The following is a 22,360-nucleotide window of genomic DNA, read 5'->3' as shown; positions in this document are numbered from 1 at the left end:
ATGACAACGAGGGCACAGAATCCTGGCTGACTGTGTTCCTCACACCTTTGTGGCTAACAGTGATGGGATGTGACACCCCAGGGAACAGACAGCTCTCAGAGTGGCAGCTCTGGCTGAATACTGCTCCTGCTCCATGAATTCTGGGGTGTCCACTGGCTTTGAGGGAAAACTGGGGCTCCAACTACTTAGCTGCAAGAACCACAATAAAAGTCAGGATCCCATTGGTGGTGACAGTCCAAGTGTGGGTTCCAGCATGCTCACATCTACCTGACTCCTGTTCTGCTAGAATATCCTTGTTCCCAGGCAGAGGATGCATTCAGTTCGGGGCCTCTCAGTTGCTTGAATGACCCCTATAAAAATGCTTGCCCTGTTGTTTTTTTTTTTCACATGAAAGTCATTTTGACGTCTGACAAGAATAAAGACTCAGTAGTTGAAAAATAACGCCTATACCCATCTCCCCCACAACCCCATCTGCATCAAGACCCTAAAACAAGGGCTCTGGGCCCTTCTCCCCACTCCTCTATCACAGGCAATTTTCTTTTCCTCATTCATGTTTCCAAAACAGTTTATCTTTTTATCTCCTTGGAAGAAAAGTACTCGGCAAATCAAAGGTATCATTAGTATTGTTATTATTTCTCTATTGAAATCTCTTGAATTCACTCTGGATTATTCATGTGCTTTTTTTGGGTCTGCAATATAATACTGCCTAAGTCACCCCCACTGGGTTGAACAAAAAAGAAAAATTGCATCTTCAGGCCTAATCCCCTGCTCCACCCGTCTCCTGCTGGCCCTGGCTTGTACCAACACAGGCACACACCAGCGGGGCTGATCCTTGGTACCATGCCTAGCTCACTGCTGCCATGTTCCAAGCCAGATCCTCCTTCGTACACCCAAGGGGGGCCATGGTATCCACTCTGAGCAATGGGAAGGCGTTGACCACGCCCACACCCTCTGATCCCCCTGGGGAGTTTCTTTTCCATCCTCAATAGGTCTGGTGACAACAGAGTGCTCCCTGTTGGGCAGCAGACACTGTGACTGCCCCCACACCCAACAAACAGCATGTTCTGGTTCTCCACCCGTAAGATTTGTTAAAGAAGTGTTCCCACACTCTTGGCAGTTGCGTGCTGACCTTCCAGGATAAAGGAAGTGCTTCTTCCTCCCTGAGACAAGATGTCATAGTGCTTGGGGTGCCAGTGCCAGTGGTGGGGAAAGTCACACTGATCACTTGCCTCATCTTTTGTTATTTGGCATTTCTGGGTAGGTTAAGTGCTTCCAAGGTTGCTGCTCATTCCAAGTTTCCTGTTCTGATCCTTTCCTCCCGATCCTCCTCCCCTCCCTTTCATCTTCTGGGCCATCTCTGATGTGCTTTTGCTGTCTTCTGATGTTCTGTCCCCTTCTTTTCTCTCCCCAAGGGAGCTCCTGGCAAGTTAAAGCTTCTTGCAGTGTCTTCTCCTTCCATGCTTCTTGTCACCCAGTGGCTCCCCTCACCCTGGCTGGTTCTCTTCACCCACTCTGACTTACCCTTTTGTCTACTGGATGATCTTTTATTCTCTTGGAGATTCAGGATGCCCTAAACCTCTGCCATCCTGACTTCCCTTTTGATGTTTCCTGCCAATAGAGAGAGCAAGTGGGCTGCTTAGAGTTTTCCCAACAGGGATATGGTGTCCCAAATTAATTCTCAGCTCAGATATGCCATTAACAGGCAAATGCAAGTTTTTACTTTCACCATCATATGTTTAGAGTAGCAAGGTGCATGTGCAAAGCCAATCAGACATCTGGGTTCAGCAGAAATAGAACTTTCTGAACCTCAAAGTCACTGGGCAGGACAGGAGGCTCTGGCAATGCCAGAAAAATCTGTCAGAGACTGGGGAAATAATGGTTCTTAGAGTGACTGAAGTAAAGTCCACCAAGTCTGCACCACTGCGCATCCCCCAAACTATCTTAGAACTTGCGATGTGATGGAAGCAGGGAGCCATCAGTCCTGCTGAGGCATTATTTTTCCAAAGCTACCTAGATGAGCATGCACAGGCTGGTTGGGATGATGCTTGAAGATTAAGGAGGACATAGAAGGAAATAGTTGGGAGCGAGCTGAAATGATAAGGGGAAAAAATATAGCAAGTTCTAAGTTTATGGATGACAAGAGAATCGATTCTTCTTCACCCAGGGGCAGAACATGCCGTTTCTCCACAGGAGGCAAATTGTGCTGTGACATTATCCCTCTCTGTACAAAGCACGACCATCCTGACAGCTGAGGGAAGAGGCATCCCCAGCAAGAGAGAAACCCACAAACAGCACACACTGGCAGCTCTCCATTTTCTTGTTGGGAGCCAAACTTAGGATCATTGGCAGGGGCCGGAATGGAGGAATGTAATTTAGCCTTTCTACAGCCCCCTTAAGAAAGATAAAGAAAGAATCATATCTACATGAAAAACTCAAACTTTAAAAGAGTAAAGATGCAGCATACTAGTGACATTAATTATACATTAATTTCTGCTCCCTCTCTAAAGGGAGGGATGGAAGAAAGTAAAGGTGAATAAATATATTCAACAAATTAGGAGGGAAAGGACGGTTGAAATAAACTTTAAAAATTCACTTGCACTTTTGCTCTTAAAGTCTTCAGAGCATTGTTGGAGCTCTTGCTTTGCTTAGGAATGAAGACCTTGGGAGCAGAGGTCTTGGACTATGTTCCCAGAAACTCCAAAATGACTTGCAGGAATCCACTGTGAGAGGTGTTGGGCAGCAGATGGCCATATCACCAGAGTGCCAGATAAGGCCCTAAATATAACCCTAGACAGACACTTGTTCTCTCTGAGTGGAGAGGGACATCCTGAGTCTCTGCATATTTCCTTGTAAATGCATCTGTACAGGAACAGCGTGGGGGCAGGCAAGTGATTTTGTGTGCATGTATGGGGTAGGGGTGGTCAGGTGGGGTTCACCCTCATTCCTCAGTCAGGGGGACAATAGTGGGGACCATCTATATTCACTTGGGCTAGTCTTCTTATGGATATACCTTATCCCATAACTGGATGAATGTAGGGTACTGGGTGGGGTGGGGTACCATATATGAGTTATGCAAAGAGGGTCACAGAATCCTCTGAAGAATTCACAGTACTCCAAACAACATCCATGTTTTTCAAAATGTCTATGGATCAAATCAAAGGTATCCCCAGCATACCAATGAAGTCCATCAAACATCTTTTCTCATTATCCTTAATTGCTATTAGTCAGATGTTCTCCATTCAAGATCCCTACAGTGTCCAGTGAGTGAGGCCATTCTGACTGGCTATGTCCACTTTAATCTCTGAATCTTTCTTGAGACCTGTTTTAGTTTCTTGTGCATCTACCACTTGGAGGGATGGCTAGTGCTAGCCAAGCTCAGAACACTCAGGAATAAAAGCCATTTTGAACTGTATGATGCTGTGGTTTCTTCCCAGTTTCCTCAGGGCTAAGGGTAGATGAAGTAGAGCATTACACCTCTATAGGTAAATATTTAAAGGTTCATCATATGAGGCAGTCAAGGAATAGCTTGATATTGAGAAAGGAGGAAGCAAAGTAGAGGATGCACACTGTAATGATTCAGACAGGAAGAGAGGCATTTAAACACCTATAGGCTTCTTATGCCAATCTAGAGAATAGCAGATCAAGCCTCTAAAAATACAAAAGACTGGTTAAAATTTGCACTAGTCCCATGCAAATGTGTGTATGAGGCAGAGGTGAGGGGAATGGTTGGAAGATTCCCTCTTCCTCTCAGGGATTCAAATGCAACTTCCTGAGTGAACTGGTAAGAGTCAGAGAAGAATGGAAGTCAGGGTGCATATACGTGTGTGTGCGCGCGTGTATGTGCACGCACCCATAAGCAAGCACATGCACTTCCAAGGAAGAGGGTAATCTCACAAAATGGTAAAATAACTGAATCTGTTTCTGTAACACTGTTCTGGGATAGTTATTCATTCAGCCTGAAAACTCTGGAGAAGGCAATTTATCTTCCTGCTGCTGTAGGGAGTCCTGGTGAGATGCATACAACCATATGAATACATGAGTGTGTGTGTGTGTACACATTATAATTATGCACGAAAATGGGTCTATACATACTCTCGTGGGGGGGGTGTGGTTCAAGTTTAATCAGTAAGGTCAATAGCAAAGTTTGAACTGCACAGATAAGGAGCAAATCTGCAGCGACCACAAGGACAGTAAAAAAGCGGAGAAAGGAGGCAGGTTTTTGCTTATATTTTGCTTCTTCCTGAGAGAGGAAGCAACGAATGCATGCTGTTTGCTGCAAGAAGCAGTCACCCATGGTGATGCTCTGCTTTCTCAAAAACTTTTACCCTTCATTTAATCAACAGATGGACGTGCTCTGTTGTGGATTTTTCTGAGAGTCCTGTCCCTGTAAGAGCTGTGCTGGCTGGCACAAATGCTGCCTCAGATGGCAGAGGCGGCATTGGCATTCCAAAAGAGTGGGAAGGAACCTATTTACTTGTCCCCTTCAAACTCAATTCCACAGGTGACTTTTGATGCCAATAGCTAAGTAAGCACTCACAATCCCTCTCAGGAATTTCTCTCTTCTCCCTTTACCACCCTCAGCCCCATGGCTCCTAGTGGCAGGGAGCCCAGGGGCGGCAAAGTTCTTTCCCGAGAGTCCACCAGCTTCTCTGCCCCTGCCAGGCTGCAGAAAGCAAACAATCAGCACCAGGGGTGAAATTCCATTTTATGCCCTGAATCCAGTGCTGTGTAGGATTTAGAATTCAGTCTTATTTAGGAAACTCGACATTCAATGAAACTCTTTACAAGCTTTCCCCAGCCACTGCATATTACCCCCACAGTACATTCTGTAATTGCAACCCCTTCTACAACCCTTGCAAACTGCACACCTTGGCTTTTGAATACACTCATGCAAGATAGACCTTTTTGGAACTGAAATATCCATTTAAGAAAGGCTTCCTTTTCTGCCCCTCTCTTTCCCCAACCTGGGTGTGGAGAGAAGGCGCCCTGAAGTTCCAAAAGGCATGGCCACATACATACTACCCAATTAACACACCAGGAGAATAAAGAACTCATTTGCATCGGAGAGTTTGAGTTGGATGTTGACAAGTGAGAGCAGAAAGTCGCTCCCCCCACCACACCCTCTCAGTCCCTTCCTTCCAAAGGAAAATAAACAGTACCATTCTGTTGCGTTTGCAAAGGCAAAAAGGCAACTCCAGAGCATCTCGGTCCGGCACCGAGGGAACCATCAATCAGTGCGAGTTACCGAGGTCTGCCCACATTCCTACCCTCTGCCTCCCGCGCCCTAACAACCCCGCCGACTTTGCTCCAACTCCAGCAGCGCGCCGGTCCTGCCTTGACTGAAAAGGAAGAAGCAGAGGAAGAGCAAATCGAGCTGAAAAGGTTTCATTCCTCAGCACAGCAAGGGAGAGCCGGCGGGCAACTTGGGGGTGTAGTTAGTTTCTCTTCCTCGGCGGCTCGCGGTGCTCAGCCTCCAACGCCGGTCCTCTCTGATTCGTGCCGACCATCTGTCTGTCCGCCCGTCGGTCCCTTCGGGTGGTTTCGGTCTCTTTGTGTCTCCGGGTTTCTGCAGCCAGCTGAGACAAATTGCCTGTTTTTAACCGCCTCGGGAAGCCGGGATCCTCAGCAATGTCCCCACTCGGAGCAGATCCATTCTCTGGCTCTTGGCATCCCAGGCACACGGCTTCCTCCGGCGGGCTCCTCCCACAGCAAGCGAGCGAACGAGTGACGAGTGACAGAAGGGCTCCTTTTACAGAAGCTGTGGCGGGGGGAGAGGGAGGAGAAACAGGTCATAATTAAAGAGGAAATACTTGGAAAAAGGAGATCTTTGCAAAACGGAGGCTGGGGGAAAGGCTGTGTTCTTTCCTTCTTTTCCCTAAAAAGGAGGATATTCAGCTTTTGTCACCATTATTGATTTTAAAAAAAAAAAATCGTGAACGCGGAGCAGAGCTGTGACTTTTTGTCCACACGATGTAATGTTGTTTAAGGGAAGTGAAGTTAAAGATGACTATATGCATGCAAACGTATTAAAATATGCATGCCTTGCCTTTGCATAAGAAACTAGAAACTGGGCTGAGAAGGAGCTTGGGAGGGGAACAGGGGCACAGGGTGGGGGGGCGGGGTCTTTCTCCAGCAAGGACTTGGCCAATGTGAGCAGCAGGAGGCTAGGGAGTTGAAGAGGATAAGCATGCTTTGCATTTTTGAGACTTTCCAACAGGGGTAGGTAATAAAACCTGAAGGTTTGGATATTAGTTTGCTTTGCATTGCTCTGAGAAAACCAAATGCTGGAATGGGAGAGAAAACAAGTAGGTTTATGACACATACCCATTTATTATTATTATCCTGGTCTGTGCATTTCCTAACAAGAACAGGAGAGCAGGCTGTCTTTGTATTTGGAGCTTCTGCACTAATGAGCACTCCGTCACTCTGAGCATCTTTTCTCCAAAAGGTGCTGAGTCTGATTTCGAAGGAGAGGCCAAGGTCATAGGCAACCACCTCCTAAGAACCTTCAGGTCTTTTACCTGTCATGAAATTCACACTCAAATCAAACTCGATTTCCTCCAGGATATCAACATGAATTTATCTAGGTCCATTTATTTGATAGACATTTAGGCATGCCTGGAATAAGCAGGCCACAGGGGGAAATAAAATAGTAAGCACAGACCATGCCTTCAGGAGCCCATAATCTATAGAGTGCAAGCAGAGTATACACACTAGACACAAACTATAAGGATATTACAAAGCAACGTTTTAAAATATGCAGCATTATATGAAGTAGACCAAGGGGGGGGGGTAAAGAGAGATGAGAGAAAACTGAAATATGCTCTCTGGAAGTATACCATTCAACATTCCATTATAAAACAATCATTACTTTCTTCAGTCCCTGGACCTTAGGAAGGTCTTTTGGGAGCCTCTTAGCCTTTTCTCCATCAGTATCACAAATTGAGGGTCTTTACTAACTGCAAGGTACACTACGACTTGGAGTTTTCATGCGGATCTTAACTTCAAAAAATTATCCCTTGGTATTTATGAACAAGGGGAAAAAAAGCATGGGCACAGGTAAAAGGGTATGTTGGTAGGAGCTGACACCTGGTAGTTGACATCCAAGATCTACCAATTAGTAAGTGTCAGCTTTGTTGACTTTTCAACTTAATAGTTTATTAAACTGTATTCCTTAGAGCCTGTTAAACATATCAAAGGGGAATTTGTAAGCAAGCTTTGGGGTGGAGGGTGTGTGTGGTTGAGGTGGATGCTGAGCAGCAGAAACTAAGAGGACACAAAAGAGGCAACCCATCAGCTAAATTAACAAACAAGGTACAGAAGTAACCGTGTCAGCACAGCCTTAGCCCATTAGCTTGGTATGACAGATAATGTAATGAAACACAAGAGGCAAATCAGAAACACACAAAAGATGAATAATAATTTCAAACAACATATGACAAATAACATATTAAGACTGGAAATATGAAAATATGGCAGGTAATGGTAAATAGTAGTTTTCTACTAAATCTGTGGGGGTTTGGGGGGAATAAAAGGTCTGGGAACAACTCCTAAGGCTAAATCTTACAGTGAGTACAACTAGTATCAGAATGTAGATGGTACCTGCCTGAGCAACAATTGTTGTTTTAACTAAAGATTTATCCTTTAAGCTGTTGTTTAATTTTGGTTGCTAATTCCTAAATGGCCCGGGGCCCAGATTTGCTTTAATTCAACCCCCAAGGGAAATACTGCAAACCCAGGGTCAGGAGGCTAGTGAACTGTGCAATGTCTGGTAATCAGACACACGAACAGGCTTATGCGCACCACACTCGCACATCACATCCTCTCTTGGAAAGGAGAAGAGTGGGGAGTGGGAGTCCGAGGTTGGAAGGATTTTGTTTCGCTCTCCCACTGGTCCCGAGCCTAGCCTCATGATTCCCAAACTGGTTCCGCCCCCCCCCCCCCCCCCGCAACAGCCACCTGAGCCTGTTCCCTTTTCCGCGCCCCCTCCGCCCCATCCCCGCAGCCTCAGGTCTCAGGCAGAAAGGGAAAAAGCTTGGATTAAGTGATGAGCTGCCCGCCTCTAAAAGGACCAGGAGGCGTTTCAACCCTGAGTGCCGGAAAACCCACGGCAATCTTCAGTGGCCACCACGTGGGGGCAGAGAACGGGAGCGGTACCTGCAGGACCCACAGCCGGCCGGGCTCTGGCGCCAGCCCCGACGGCGGCCCCGCCATCTCCGCCCGGGCCAGCTCGTGGCCTCACCTCCTCCGGGGCTCGGTTAACCTCCTGGCGCTGCAAGGTGGCCTGCGAGTTCGCTCTCGAGGAGGGAGGGGGGAGGCGGCGAGGAGAGGACGGCTCCACCTGATGGAGAAGCGTGGAGAGTCCTTAGACCTTGGAGTGCGCTGCGAGGGGAAGCAAGGAGGGAGACCACGGTCTCCGCTGGAAACCTCCGCGTATGTGGGATGGCGCGCGGGGGACCGGGTCTCTGCGCACAGTCGGTGGAGCTAACAGCCCAAAGAGACAGCCGAAAACCATCAACTTGGAAAGCCGCCCCAATTCTGATTTTCTGTGCATCCAGGCTCCAGGTCTCTGTTGCGCCCACCAAGCAAGCCAGGGTCCCTCACCAGCAGGTGGCATCCTCTCCAGTGTTTCTTCTACAGGCTTGTAGCCCAGGAGGTCGACTTCATCCGTCGCCAAAACCCCTCCAGGCCTTCAGTTCCAAGTGCTGTGTCCTTTGACCCGCCGCCAAGCCCCGTCTGCATCCCCTGCCTCCCGTCCCAGGGGACCAGCAGGAGTGGGATTGCGGAAAGCAGTGAGGAAGTCGGAGCCCACAGAGAATGCGGGGTGGCTCCAAATTCCGCTACTAGCTGGCCAAGAAGTTACAGAAGGGCAAGGCTGGGACAGCTTCCAAGTCCTGCTCTCCTAGCAGCAAGTGTGCTCCCACCCCCAGCCTCATGTGTCTGAGATCTGGGAAAGAGTGAAGCATGAAGTCCTGGATCCTGCTGCAGGATTGATGGGTACTGTTGTTCAGTGCCTTAAACTGTCTAACGTTCAGACTCTATGAAGTCGCAGCTCATGTTCACCTTCGGTGACCTTGGGGGCTGTCAGTTCAATATCAATAACATTTACTATTCCGTTGATTTGGGCAAAGCCCTGTTTAGAGTACTTAAAGATGTGTGGGATGAATGCATAAATTCCTGTTCTTGAAAAGTTTGTTCTTTACTTGGGGAGGATACAAAGGTACATATGTGGGGGGGAAATATAAGGCATATTATTGGCTTTTTAATAAGACAGAAATTGCCCTAAAGGTCATCTGTCAGGACCCTTTCTTTCTAGATGGCTCCTTCTGGGTGGACTTTCCTGAGGCTTTTCAGGAAGCTGCAGGGCTCAGATGCCAGTCCAGGGCCCTGACCACTAGCCCAGTATGTCTGCTCTTTCTCTACTGCTCATGTTGGGCCTAGCTCCCTTTAACTGTCTCGAAGTATTCATGTGTACTAACACCACAGACAAGGAGAGGGAGTGGTTCTTTTGTGAGACAGGCAGTCATCACCAACAGAGAATTTCCTGCTTAATGCTTCTTTGCAATATTTGTTGCACAGATACATTATAAACCACATTCTCTTTTTGTTTTTTATACATCCTGCCTATACTGGATAAAACCTTCTTGCCCAGAGATTTAACACATTTTGAACAGGCCCCTAGTGGGAATTCAGGGTAACCTGCCTCTCTAGTCCTGGGTAAGTTAATAAAGGCTTGAAGCTACATACACATCCAAAGACCAAATGGTCTTTAGAGGTCCTCTCTGGGTGGCAGCTACCTGACCTGGGCAGTCACAATCTTCCAGCCTATTTCTTTTTCATTTCTCTGAACCAAATTTCTTGCTCACATCCGTATAGGTGTGTAGGTGGATTACAAAACCTTAACCCCTGTTCACCGTGGTTGGTCTCTCTCTATTGCCAGCGGAAAGGGCCCAAAGAACCAGGTATTCAGCTTTTTAGAAGCATCCTCCAAAGAGTAAGACGTCCAGCTCACTGACTCATGCAAGACTAGGCTTGACTGAGGGGATCACAGTGAGCCTTTGGACCTGGCTCTGGCCTGGCCAAGACTGTGATAGTCATTTAATGAACCTAGGCCTATCTTTTCTTTTGACTGGTTTGAGTCAGTGGATCTTTGCAATCTCTCTCAACCCTAAAATCCTATTATGCCTTTTCCAGAGTCCACAGCTTTCAGCACAGTCAGATTTGGAAGAGCTTCTCCAATGCCATCCGTGTTACAGGCAGATTATTTTGATTGATCAGTTCCTACCTCCAAGGAAACAAGTAATGATGCTGATATTTGTATGGGCCTCTGTGCTCTTCTGGGTTCCAACTTCTCTCCAAGCTGTTTTTCATCTTCTTTCTTCTCTGGATGTCCTAAATCTTTCCCTAACTTATGCAACTTGTGTGTTTCCCTTCTCTTTTTATTTTTCTTAGCATCATACTCATATTCAACCTGGGGTCTGGGTTCCAGAATAGATTTTCTTCAATTTACATGCTCTCATAGTGTTGGATGAAAACTTCTATAAGTGGACGGAAATGGTGAAGCCAGTGTGGCTAATTAGAAAGGGCTTCTATTAAAGGAGGTGAATATCCTGGTACTTGGTACTTTCTCCATCTTGGTGTGAATCACATTTTACTGTAGTACAGTCATGTATCTTCTATAATACCCCGGCAGCTCCATGAGGACAGGAAGAGTATCTCCCTAGTTCACCTGTGTCCCCAGATCTCACTCTGGTTGGCAGAAGACCGCCAACACACACTGTTGAAAAAATACCAAAGCTTTACCTAGTGCCCCATATCCCACTTCCTGTTTTCTGAATCCAATTTAACTTATTCTTCGCACTGTTATTAAACCATTGTCAAACATCTGGCATGTGCTTGCCACTGCTCTGGCTGTATTTTATGGGGATGCATAATGAATTGAGACTATATATAGTTTGCAAAATGTGGAACACACTTTAAGATGCATGGCATTATAGAAATGAAAGATATTTTTATCTCTCAGCATCATTCTGCACAAGGATACGATTCTCTGGCAGTACTCTTTAAGAACAATACCCCTGTTTAGCCTTAACATAATCATATGTGCAGGGCACTGGGTATTCAGTTCATATGGGAGTGGCATTATCTCACTTGGGAAAGACCTAAAGAGCATACACGTACAGGGAATAAAAGACCTGAGAAACGATGTAAAAGGAGGTAGCAGTGCCCCTGTGCCTTTTTTCATTGGTGGCCAAGTGCACAGGCCAGAACCTGCATTCAAACTTCAAGAATGGCACCGAAAATAAGCCTCAGGATCCCTCTTCAGTGTTTGGAACAGTCTACTGTCATTTTGGAAGGCACCATGTGCTCTTTTTGTGTTTATGAACAGGCTAATTCTGTGGAAAATATTGGAAGACAAATTGAAATTCCAGTTATATGACTCATTTGTAGTATTCAAAGTAAGAGAATTATATGACATTTATTTTTTTCCTCTATTATTCTTTTCCATGTCCTCCCCACTGCCCTTCCCACACATTACCCCTGTGTTATAAATTAGTAAAATTTTATAGCATCCAAGGGAGCAGGTGCATCTCACTTGAAGTCCTTGTAAGTATTCTTCCTTGATGACAAATTTCCCTTTCTCATTTCTGTATATTATACAAAATATTCTTGTCATATAATATACTTATATATATTCACCTAAATAGACACAAAGTTATAACATATGAAGTTCTATAAATTTATATATACACAAAACATTTTACACACATACATAAAACTTTTCATTAGTAAGCTAGCAAATCTGTCTCCTACTCAAATATTCCAAACTCTTTATCCTAGACCAGGTTTTTTAATTATGTCCGCTTGAACTCATGCATCCTCAACTCTTTGCCTGGTATCCAGGCTAATAAGGCCCCTTCCACTGTCTAGCCTAACTGTTCTGCCAGATAGATCTGTTTGAAATTCAGTTCTGTAATATCTTTCCCATATTTAAAAATGCAGATGATCTCTGTGTTAGTCTGCTTGGGCTGTCATAACAAAATACCATATACTGATGGCTTGTATAATAGAACACTGTTTTCTCACATTTCTGGAGGCTACAAGTCCAAGATCATGGTGCCAGCACATCATGTTCTGGTGATGGTTTCCTTCCTGGACTGTAGATAGTCACTTCTCTTAAGTACTCACATGGCCTTTCCTTGGGTGTGGGACATCACTCTCTTCTAAGGCCCCCAACCCTATTGGACTTGGATCTCATCTGTAATGACCCCATTTAACCTAAATTACTTCCTAAATGCTTGGTCTCCATATTCAGTCACATAAGGCATTGGGATTTAGCATATACATTTGAGGGGGATATAGTTCAGTCCATAGCCATTCCCAAGATAGAGCGTATTCTTTTATCCTGATATAGGGGTTGGTCAAACCAACATTCCTTTCCTATATTGGCAGCTGTCTCCTTCAAAGTCCAAATTCTTAGTCTTATCAAATGACTCTACTAATTAAAGACAGCAGTCACGTTTACTTTTCCATTTCTTTCTTATTCCATTTCTTCTTCCTAGCATATGTTCAATACTTCGCTATCTGTTTGTCTAACAAATGGGTGCCTATTTCAAGAATCAGTTAGAAAGTCCAGTTAGTCAACTTTCTTTTACTGTAACTAATACCTGAGATCAACTTATAAAGGAAAAAGGTTTATTTTAGCTCACAGTTTTGGAGGTTTCAGTCTGTGATCAATTGACCCTATTATTGTGCTGCCTGTGGTGAGGCAGCACACCATGACAGAAACACGGGCAGAGCAAACATAGTCACCTCGTGTGTCAGGGAGCAAAGAGGAAGAGGCGGGTGCTCACAATTCCCTTCAAAACTATATCCCCAATGCCCTGAGATCCTCCCACGAGAACTTATTTCTCAAAGGTTCTTCCATGATATTTTCCACTTCCATCCATTTATCAGCAAATGACACAATTTCACTCTTCTTTATGGCTGGATACAATTCCACTGTGTATATAAACCATATATATATAAGAATATATATATCCTTATCCATTCATCTACTGATGGACACATAGGCTGGTTCCATAACTCAAGTATTATAAACACTGGTATGAATGTATCATTGTTTTGGATAAATACTAAGGAAGGCGTGGGATAGCTGGATCATATGGTAGTTTCATTCCTAGTTTTTTTTTTAATTTTTTAATATTTATTTTTTAGTTTTCGCTGGACACAACATTTTTATTTTTATGTGGTGCTGAGGATCGAACCCAGCGGGGCGCCCCGCACGTGCCAGGCAAGCGCGCTACCGCTTGAGCCACATCCCCAGCCCTCATTCCTAGTTTTTAAAGGAATCTCCATACTGATTTCCAAAACAGTCAGACTAATTTGCAGTCCCTGTGTTTTTTTGTTTGTCCTATTAAAAACCATTTCTTTTAGTGAAATGAATGTCTATAAACATTCAAATACAAAAAATAGTGTTTTCTATCTGCTTTCTCAAAAATTTTTAAAAATATTGCCCTGTATCTCTACTTTCTGGCCTGATATATTTCAGGAGAAAGTCATGAAGAAATAGTTACTCGTGAACTTATTTATTTATTTTTTAAATATTTTATTTTTAGTTGTAGTTGGACACAATACCTTTATTTTCTTTCTATGTGGTGCTGAGGATAGAACCCAGGGCCTCACACATATTAGACAAGCACTCTACCACTAAGCCACAACCCCAGCCCTCTCCTGTGTTTATTTTGCGAAAAGAGTATATATTTCCTTTACAAGCAAGCATACATTTTTACTTCCTACATGTAATTAAAACTAAAAGGACTCATGAGTAGGATTCATTAAAGCCATGGAAGTACCTTGGTAAGCATGTTTTTTCTAGAGAAAAATAAAATAAAGGGGCATGTTTTCATACAGGGATTATAAACTACAGATCAGAAAATATGATAGGATTATATTATTGTTTTTTTACTATGAGGACAAAAATTCAAAAAAAAAAATGCGAAGTACAGATTCAAACTAAACAGGCTTTAGCCTTTTGTAAACCTGCTCTACAATCCACTTTGCCTATTCCCTATTTTTGTCTCAGTGGATTCTAGAAGAAAGATCTTATTAAATAAAAAGATCAGTACGAAGTGTAGAGTCGCGTCTAAGGTACCTTCAATACAATGTACATTGGAGGTTACCTTGGAAGGTGAAGCCAGATTTGAGGTGTGTACATTCTTTTTCTTTTACTGTGACCAACTAACGAATTATTAGTACTTTAAACATTTTAAATGTAAATTTGATTAGGACCTAAATTTCAAAAGGTAAAAAACTAAAGAAAGAAAGCTGGAACATATGGTACAACTATTACTATTACCTCCACCACCTGTAATATTCAACATTTGAGTACTAATCATTTCTAGGTAATATTCTAGGTTCTTCACATGTACTTTCTCATGTAAAATTATTTCATTTTCACCATAAAAAGTAAAAATTAAATATTATAGTGTTTTATTAAGTGATTAACAATTTTCAGTGTGAGATAAACTTACATGTCCATCTACATACGCACATCTATTTTTATACCTTGTTCTAACATCTATATTACTATAAATAAAAGTTAGAGGCTAAGATATATCTATGTGCTACACTGCGTCTTTTTGGAAAAAAATGAATAAATAATTTAAAAACCCCAAAGAATTTCAACTAATATTCTTAATAAATGTCTATTCAGATAAGCATTAACCAAAGCAATGCTATTTTCAGACAACTTGGAATTCATACCATTGGTCACTACTGGTTGTTGCCTCTAATAAAGTCTGATAAGCAAGTTCCATTAACTTCTTCACAGATTCACTGATGCGACACGTAGGCAAAGAAAAGGAATGTTGATCCAATGTATTTTCAGGTTCTAAATTCACTGCTTCATTGTACTCAGTTTTGGATACTTTTTGTACTAAAAGCTTGTTATCCTCATCAGGACTTGGTAAGTCTGGCACACTTATCTTAGAATCAGGAGTAATCTAAGATTAAAACAGAAATATAAAAAATGCATGTTTTCAGAATAATTCAAATGCAAGCACAAAGCAAAGAATAAGACAATGGTGACTTCCATGAAGATAAAGCTGTGGTTCTAAGGAATAATTAAAACATATCAGTAGATAAGGCATTATTTTAACAACTGCTCAATCTTGGGTGACAGCATGTGGTAAGAAATAAGCAATCCCCCTAACTACAAAATTCTTTATGGAAAAGTAAAACTGTGCAACTGGCCCAAGACTTCATGTCTACAGGTCTACAAAGTTGAGTACAGTGGCATGGACCTATAGTCCCAACTACTCAGAAGGCTGAGGCAGAAGGATCACTTAAACCCAGAAGTTCAAGATCAGCCTGGGCAACATAGATTCTGTCTCAAAAGGACAAAATTTTTAAATTAATTAATTAAAAGAAAAATAAAACCAGATGCAGTCATGCATGGTATAATCCCAGTGACTCAGGAGGCTGCGGCAAGAAGATGACAAGACTGAGGACAGCACTGGTAACTTAGTGAGATTTTTGTCTCAAAAATATAGCTTGGTGGCAGAGTATACCAGGGTTCAATCCCCAGAGCAAGAAGAAAGAAAGGAAAGAAGGGGAAAGGAAGAGAAGAAACAAAAAAACCTTCAAAAATCATCTTTCAAGCTGGGGATATAGCTCAGTTGGTAGAGTGCTTGCCTTGCATGCACAAGGCCCTGGGGTTCGTTCCCCAGCACCATTAAAAAAAAAATCATCTTTCTCAGACTAGACTATTGATTATTAAGACCAGTATAATTCTGTGTTCCATTAACCACATTATGAGCACATATGTTAATTTAAGGAAAAACTAATTCAGATTACTGTATTCTACCCCTAAAAAACAAAACTCAAAATCAAAACTGAAGAAGCCTCCTTAACATTTACATGGAATGAGGATTACTAGACTTGGTTGGGACTAAGCTGATGAAAGAAACTGAGGTTGAGAGTCTGGAGACAGTGATATCTTGTTCTTGTTTTGGTACTGGGATTGAATACAGGGGTGCTTTACCAGTTGAGCTACATGCCAACCCTTTTTATTTTGTGTTTTGAAGCAAGGTCTCATTAAGATGATTAAGGCCTTGAAAAGTTGCTGATGTTGGCGTCAAACTTACAATCCTCCTGCCTCAGCCTTCTGAGTCACTGGGATTACAGGTATTCACCACTGTGCCTAGTTTGAGACGGTGACAGTTTTTAATCTAACTTTCTGCAAAGTCACTTAATGTTTTTTTTCAATTTTCTCACAAAATATACTAATAATGGCTTCCAAACCTTGCTTCTCAAAGATGCCTCAGGAACCAAAAAAAAAAAAAAAAAAAAAGAGGTAGAGAGAAAGAAAGATATTACGCAGGTAGAGGCAGGAAGTTTCCCAGTTCCACTGTAGGAATAGCAAGCAGCTCTGCTCTGCACATACTGGACCTGTTGGGAAATTTTCTTTTTTCTTCTTCTTTTTTTTTTTTTTTAATTTTTTTTTAAGTTACAGATGGACACAATACTTTTATACAATTTATTTATTTTGAGTGTGGTACTGAGGATCAAACCCAGTGCCTCATACTTGCAAGGCAAGGGCTCTGCCACAGAGCCACAATCCTAGCCCGGGAAATTTTCTGTTAGAAAACAATCCAAGTTTAATAAAAATGTTTAAGTCAGCAAACCTGACTTCTAAATCCATAAAATGATATAATAATTTCCACTTCTGAGGGCTATTATCAAGTTTAAATGAGAATACACTGGGTGTGGTGAAGGAGGATCACAATTTCAAAGCCAGACTCAGTAATTTAGCAAGGCCCTAAGCATCTTAGGGAGACCCTGTCTCTAAATAAGATACAAAAAAAAAAGGCTAGGGATGTGGCTCAGTGGTTAACCGCTCAGAGACCCAATCCACAATGCAAAAACTTCACAAAAAGGGCAAAGGACTCAAAGATGGAATAATGTAAAAGCTAATACTGTTCTCTCAGGTCAAAACATAAAAACATCTTCAAAAATGAATTGTACTGGGCCAGACGTGGTGGTGCATGGCCATAATCCTAGCAGCTCGGGAGGCTGAAACAGGAGGATCATGAGTTCAAAGCTAGCCTCAGCAAAAGCGAGGTGCTAATAAGCAACTCAGTAAGACCCTGTCTCTAAATAAAATACAAAACATAGGGCTGGGGATGTGGATCAGTGGTGGAGTGCCCCAGTGCCACCGCTGCCTCAAAAAAAAAAAAAAAAACAAATATATTGTTTTATGAATATTGTGCTTTTCATGACAGGCCAAAATTAGTCCTTGTCTTTCGTATTTTCCCTAAGGTTGTAAAGACGTACTAATTGATACATGAACTAATAGGAACACTGTGCCAATTCTGTAAAAATCTCAATGTTTGAATCATTTATTCAGTGATAGTATTTATCAGAAAGTATATCCAGCTTATTCAAAAAACCAGAGTATAAAGCCACAAAAGCAAAAAAAAGTAGTAAAACTTTCTGTTTGCATCTTCTGGTTAGAAAGGCCAAACTGAAATTATTGAGCTTCTTCATTAGACAGCCAAATGCAATACTACTCTGCCTCTTAGATTTAGACTCAACAGCGGTACTTAATACCCTTCTTATAGCAACAAAGTGTATTAAGTTGAATGTTAGGATAATAATATTTACAAATGTGAACTGGGTCCTAATACTGATTCTTTAACTCCCTGAATTATAGTATGCAAATGATTCACTGGGAATATTCCCATATAATTTCAAAGTCATTACATACCAAGGCAAAGCCTTAATTTGTACAGGCTTTAGCAAAGTGAGATTTCATTGCTTCTTGGATGATATTTAGTTTATATTTTGTTTAATATTATTTTCATAGGAAGCAAAATCTATGACTTACAAACCTAAATCATTTTTACATCAAAAAGCTACTCTGTCAGAATTAGAGTTATAAATGTTATCTTTTGGGGAAAACAATCTAGTATTTAGCCATATGAGCTATGTTTATTATGAAGTTAATGTTCAACAGTTACTTTTGAATAATTTCTTCATCTTCTGTAATGCTATCCTAGTGGCAGAGCTCATTAATTCATATATGCCTGGATATCTTATAGGATTTGTGGCTTCCAGCTAGTTAGTTCTTTGGGACTTTAAGTGTTTTGGGAGTGGGGGTACAAGGGATTGATCTCAGAGGCATTCAACCACTGAATCATATCCCCAGCCCCTTTTTTTCTTTTGGTATTTTATTTAGAGACAGAGGCTTATTGAGTTGCTTAGTGTCTCGCTTTTACTGAGGCTGGCTTTGAACTCAAGATCCTCCTGATTCAGACTCCCAAATCACTGGGATTATAGGTGTACACCACCACACCTGGCAAGATACTGATTTCTTTATTTCTTTTTTTTAATTTTATTTTTATTTTTTTTTTTTAGTTTTTCGGTGGACACAACATCTTTGTATGTGGTGCTGAGGATCGAACCCAGGCCGCACGCATTCCAGGCGAGCGCGCTACCGCTTGAGCCACATCCAAGATACTGATTTCTTAACCTAGGAATTCAAACACTGATCCTTTTGAGTGAAGAATTTGAAGTTTTTTTAAGACCTCTTTAGGAGCAGTCATCGCAAACTAATTATGAACTCCAAGCTCCCTTCCCAGGTAACTGTTGAAAGCAATGGCATCATAATACTCCCCTGGAATGGCTAGAAGTGATTATGATCTTTTGATTAGGAAAGCTGTCACTTAATAAAAAATTATACTGTTTGCCTGCTAGTCATGCATATCTTGAAATCATTTTGCTATGTTTATAATGAAGAATCTTCTTGGTAACAAATTATTAATTTTTTGAATATTACTAATTATCACTGCCACCTATTTCCTAAGCCCTTTTCTTGCTTTGTTTTTCTTCATGTTATATAACAACCAGCATTTTGTATATTTACTATTTGTCCCTTTCTAAGAAGTATGTTTCATTAAAGACTATTTTTTTTTCTTTTGGGAAAATGAGAATATTTAGGGGACTGTTTTAGAACTTATACATAAGACTATGAAAAGTAAACTGAAATTATTTTAGAAAAGCCAAAAAGAGCTTTTCAAAGTTGGAAAATTTAGGGCTGGGGATATAGCTCAGTTGGTAGAAGGCTTGCCTCGCATGCACAAGGCCCTAAGTTCAATCCCCAGCATCACCAAAAAAAAAAAAAAAAATTCAAAGTTGGAAAATTTAGATTTCATTCCAGGGTCTAAATGCCAAGAGCAAGAACCAGGACAGAATTCTGGAGCAGTAGTTGTTAACCAGGGACAATTTTGGCAACATCTTGAGATACCAGCATCCAATCAATTGAAGACATAATTCAGGGATGCTGCTAAACATCTCACTAGACAGCCCTGGCCTAAAGGAAGCTACATATTAGTACATAGGTACAAAGGGAAAATGTAATTTCCTAGAATGGCAGAAAAAACTGAATAGGAGGCTCAGAGATTATCTAGTTCAATTATATTACATTACACAAGAGGAAAAAGAAGTTCAAAAGGATTAAAAGATCAAGCCCAGGACAGGCATGGTGGGGTACACCTACAATCCAGGTTATTCATAGGCTGAGGCAGGAGAATCACAAGATTGAGGTCAGCCTGGGCAACCGAGTTAATACCGTTTTTCAAATTTTTTTAAATAAATAAATAAAAAGAGTTGGGATGAAGCTCAGTAGTAGAGTACCCCTGGGTTTAATCTCTAGTATCTCAAAAAACAAAGATCATCAAAACTAGAGTCACAGAGTAATGAGCAATTCATTAATATTACTGCTTACATCAAGAAGCTTTATAGAGGTTACTGAGATATACTAATTTACTTAACAAATATTGAGTGAATAGATTAGCAGTTAGTACACAGAGGTATGTGCCAGGAACTTTCACTGGAGATAATGGCAGTAAACAAACAAACAAAAAAAAAGAAAGTTTCTCATGAAACATACTTCTTAGAAAGGGACAAATAATAAATATACAAAATACTGGCTGTTATGTAACATGAAGAAAAACAAAGCAAGAAAAGGGCTTAGGAAATAGGTGGCAGTGATAATTATTAAAAAACGAGTTAGAGCTGGGTGTGCTAATGCATGTCCATGTCTACAATCCCAACTACTCAGGATTAGGTAGGAAGATCACAACTTCAAGAATCTCTGGGCAACTTAGTGAGACTCTTTCTCAAAAAGGGCTGGGAATAAAGCTCAGTAGAACAGCGCTTGTCTATTATGCACAAGGCCCTGGGGTTTAATACTCAGTAGCTCCCCCTCAAAAAAAATAGTGGGGTCAGGAAGGACTTTAATAGAAAAGTCATAACAGAAACGATGGTACACTCCTGTAATCCCAGCAGCTCAGGAGGCTGAAGCAGGAGGATCAAGAGTCAAAGCCAGCCTCCGCAACAGTAGGCGCTATGCCACACCATGAGACCCTGTCTCTAAATAAAATACAAAATAGAGCTGGGGATGTGGTTCAGAGGTTAAGTGCCCCTGAGTTCAATCTCTGGTACCCCCGCTATACCCCCCAAAAAAAATAGAAAAGTCATGTGGGTATCTCCAATAAAAATGTTACAAGCAGAGGGAACAGGAAATTCAAAAATTCTGCTACCAAGTAGAGACCTGGCACATTCAAGCATCTCTATGAATCCAAGTGTCTGGAACAGTGAAAGAAAAATGCATAACAGATGGAGTTAACCAGGTGTGGTGGCACACACCTGCAATCCTTGGGAAGCTGAGGCAGGAGGATAGCAAGTTCAAAGACAGCTCCAGCAAAAGCACAGTGCTAAGCAACTCAGTGAGAATCTGTCTCTAAATAAAATGGAAAAAAGGGCTGGGGATGTGGCTCAGTGTGGAGTGCCCCTGAGTTCAATACCCCATACCAAAAAAAAAAAAAAGAGAGCGATGGAGTCAGAGAAGACATGGATCACATAAGGCCTTGTAGGCCACTGGAAAGTAAGTGGGTCTTTTTCTAAATTAGATGGAAAGCCGCTGAATTTTGGTAAGAATGACATAATCAGGTACTATTTATTTTAAAAGAAACCCACAGTACAGTTACTAGCACTGAATAGTTTTCAGCTCTCATAACAAAATTACCTGAAAATGTGTTAACATCTGTGGACTTCATATGGCTAATTAAATAGTTCATTGAAACAAACATGAGAACAGGGTACCAGAAAATGAAGCATGGCAAAGAAGGGATTAATAACAAACCCAGTCCCCTTCAGCAGAAAAATGGCCGAGAATCTTTTATTAAGGAATTGCCTCAGTCTGTCTTAAATCAAGTAATAACTTGCATTTAACAAATAATATTTTATATAAAAACAAACAAAAAATGCATAGAAGTATCTAAGGCCAAAGGAATAAATTACTCTTAATGTAAATAAATTAGTCCACTGCCCTTGCAATTAATTACTTAAACCCTAATGTTTTATATTTATATAAAAAATATAAATTTTTAATTTTTATATATATACGGTTTTTTTTAAGTTGTTAATGGGCCTTTATTTTATTTATTTATTTACTTACTTATTTATATGTGGTGCTGAGAATTGAACGCAGTACCTCACACATACCAGGCTTATTCTAATGTTTTAACTGTTTTACTTCTTATCTTCAAAACTAGTCCCCCCTATTACTTTAAGAGATAAAGTCATCATTTTCACAACAGGATACAACCTCTGAACATAATAAAGTCTAAGTATATATGTCACAAAGCTGTGAACTTAACCCTGAAATAATAATCTACTAATTTCAACAAAACTAATCCATTACATTTATGTAGGCTTTTTCGGTTTATACAACACTTTCAAATGCATTATCTTTCTAGACCTCACAATTCCTGATGAAGAAGTAGATATCAGAACTACTTTAAAGAGAATAAAACTCACACTCAAAAGATTACCACACATGTCTCAAAAATGAGCTGATTCCTAAATATAATGTAGTACAACCCTGGTACCTTCACAGTGTTGTGGATTTCAGATGTCATTAGGTTTCTAGCTGCCACAATCACATCCTGGCACTTTTTGTTAGCAAAATGAGAATTGATATTACGAGCATATTTCAGCAAATCAGTAGTATCTCCTTTTAAAAATCTCATCTCCTTTAGGGCATTTTCAAATTCTTCAGTGGATTGTATGATCTGGAAGAAGAAAGCATAAGAAAAAGAAAAGAATTATATGTAGTCATCCCTCAGTATGTGTGGGAGATTGGTTCCAGGACCCTTATCAGATACTAAATTCTGTTGACATTAAAGTCCCATATATAAAAAGGGAACAGTATTTGCATATAACCCACACACATCCTCCTGTATACTTTAAGTCATCTCTAGATTACTTACAACAATACAATATAAATGCTATG

At 41.3% G+C, this 22,360-nt stretch overlaps 1 protein-coding gene across 1 annotated transcript in view; it reads right to left on the bottom strand.

Moving 5' to 3' along the window:
• The window catches only part of LOC308642889 (centromere/kinetochore protein zw10 homolog), a 332,905-nt gene that overhangs the window by 296,239 nt on the left and 14,306 nt on the right, over nucleotides 1-22,360 (bottom strand). The window contains exons 9-10 of the mRNA XM_081282270.1: nucleotides 21,957-22,139; nucleotides 14,767-15,005 (exon numbers count right to left, since the gene is read on the bottom strand). Coding sequence (XP_081138396.1) covers nucleotides 14,767-15,005; nucleotides 21,957-22,139 — 422 coding nt within the window. The remainder of the gene's footprint in view (nucleotides 1-14,766; nucleotides 15,006-21,956; nucleotides 22,140-22,360) is intronic.

The sequence above is a fragment of the Spermophilus citellus genome (genome assembly GCF_964194105.1).
Source record: "Spermophilus citellus genome assembly, chromosome: 2".
NCBI classification, from domain to species: Eukaryota; Metazoa; Chordata; class Mammalia; order Rodentia; family Sciuridae; genus Spermophilus; species Spermophilus citellus.
The sequence above is the reverse complement of the archived record's forward strand: the minus strand, read 5'-3'. Positions and strand labels throughout refer to the sequence as shown.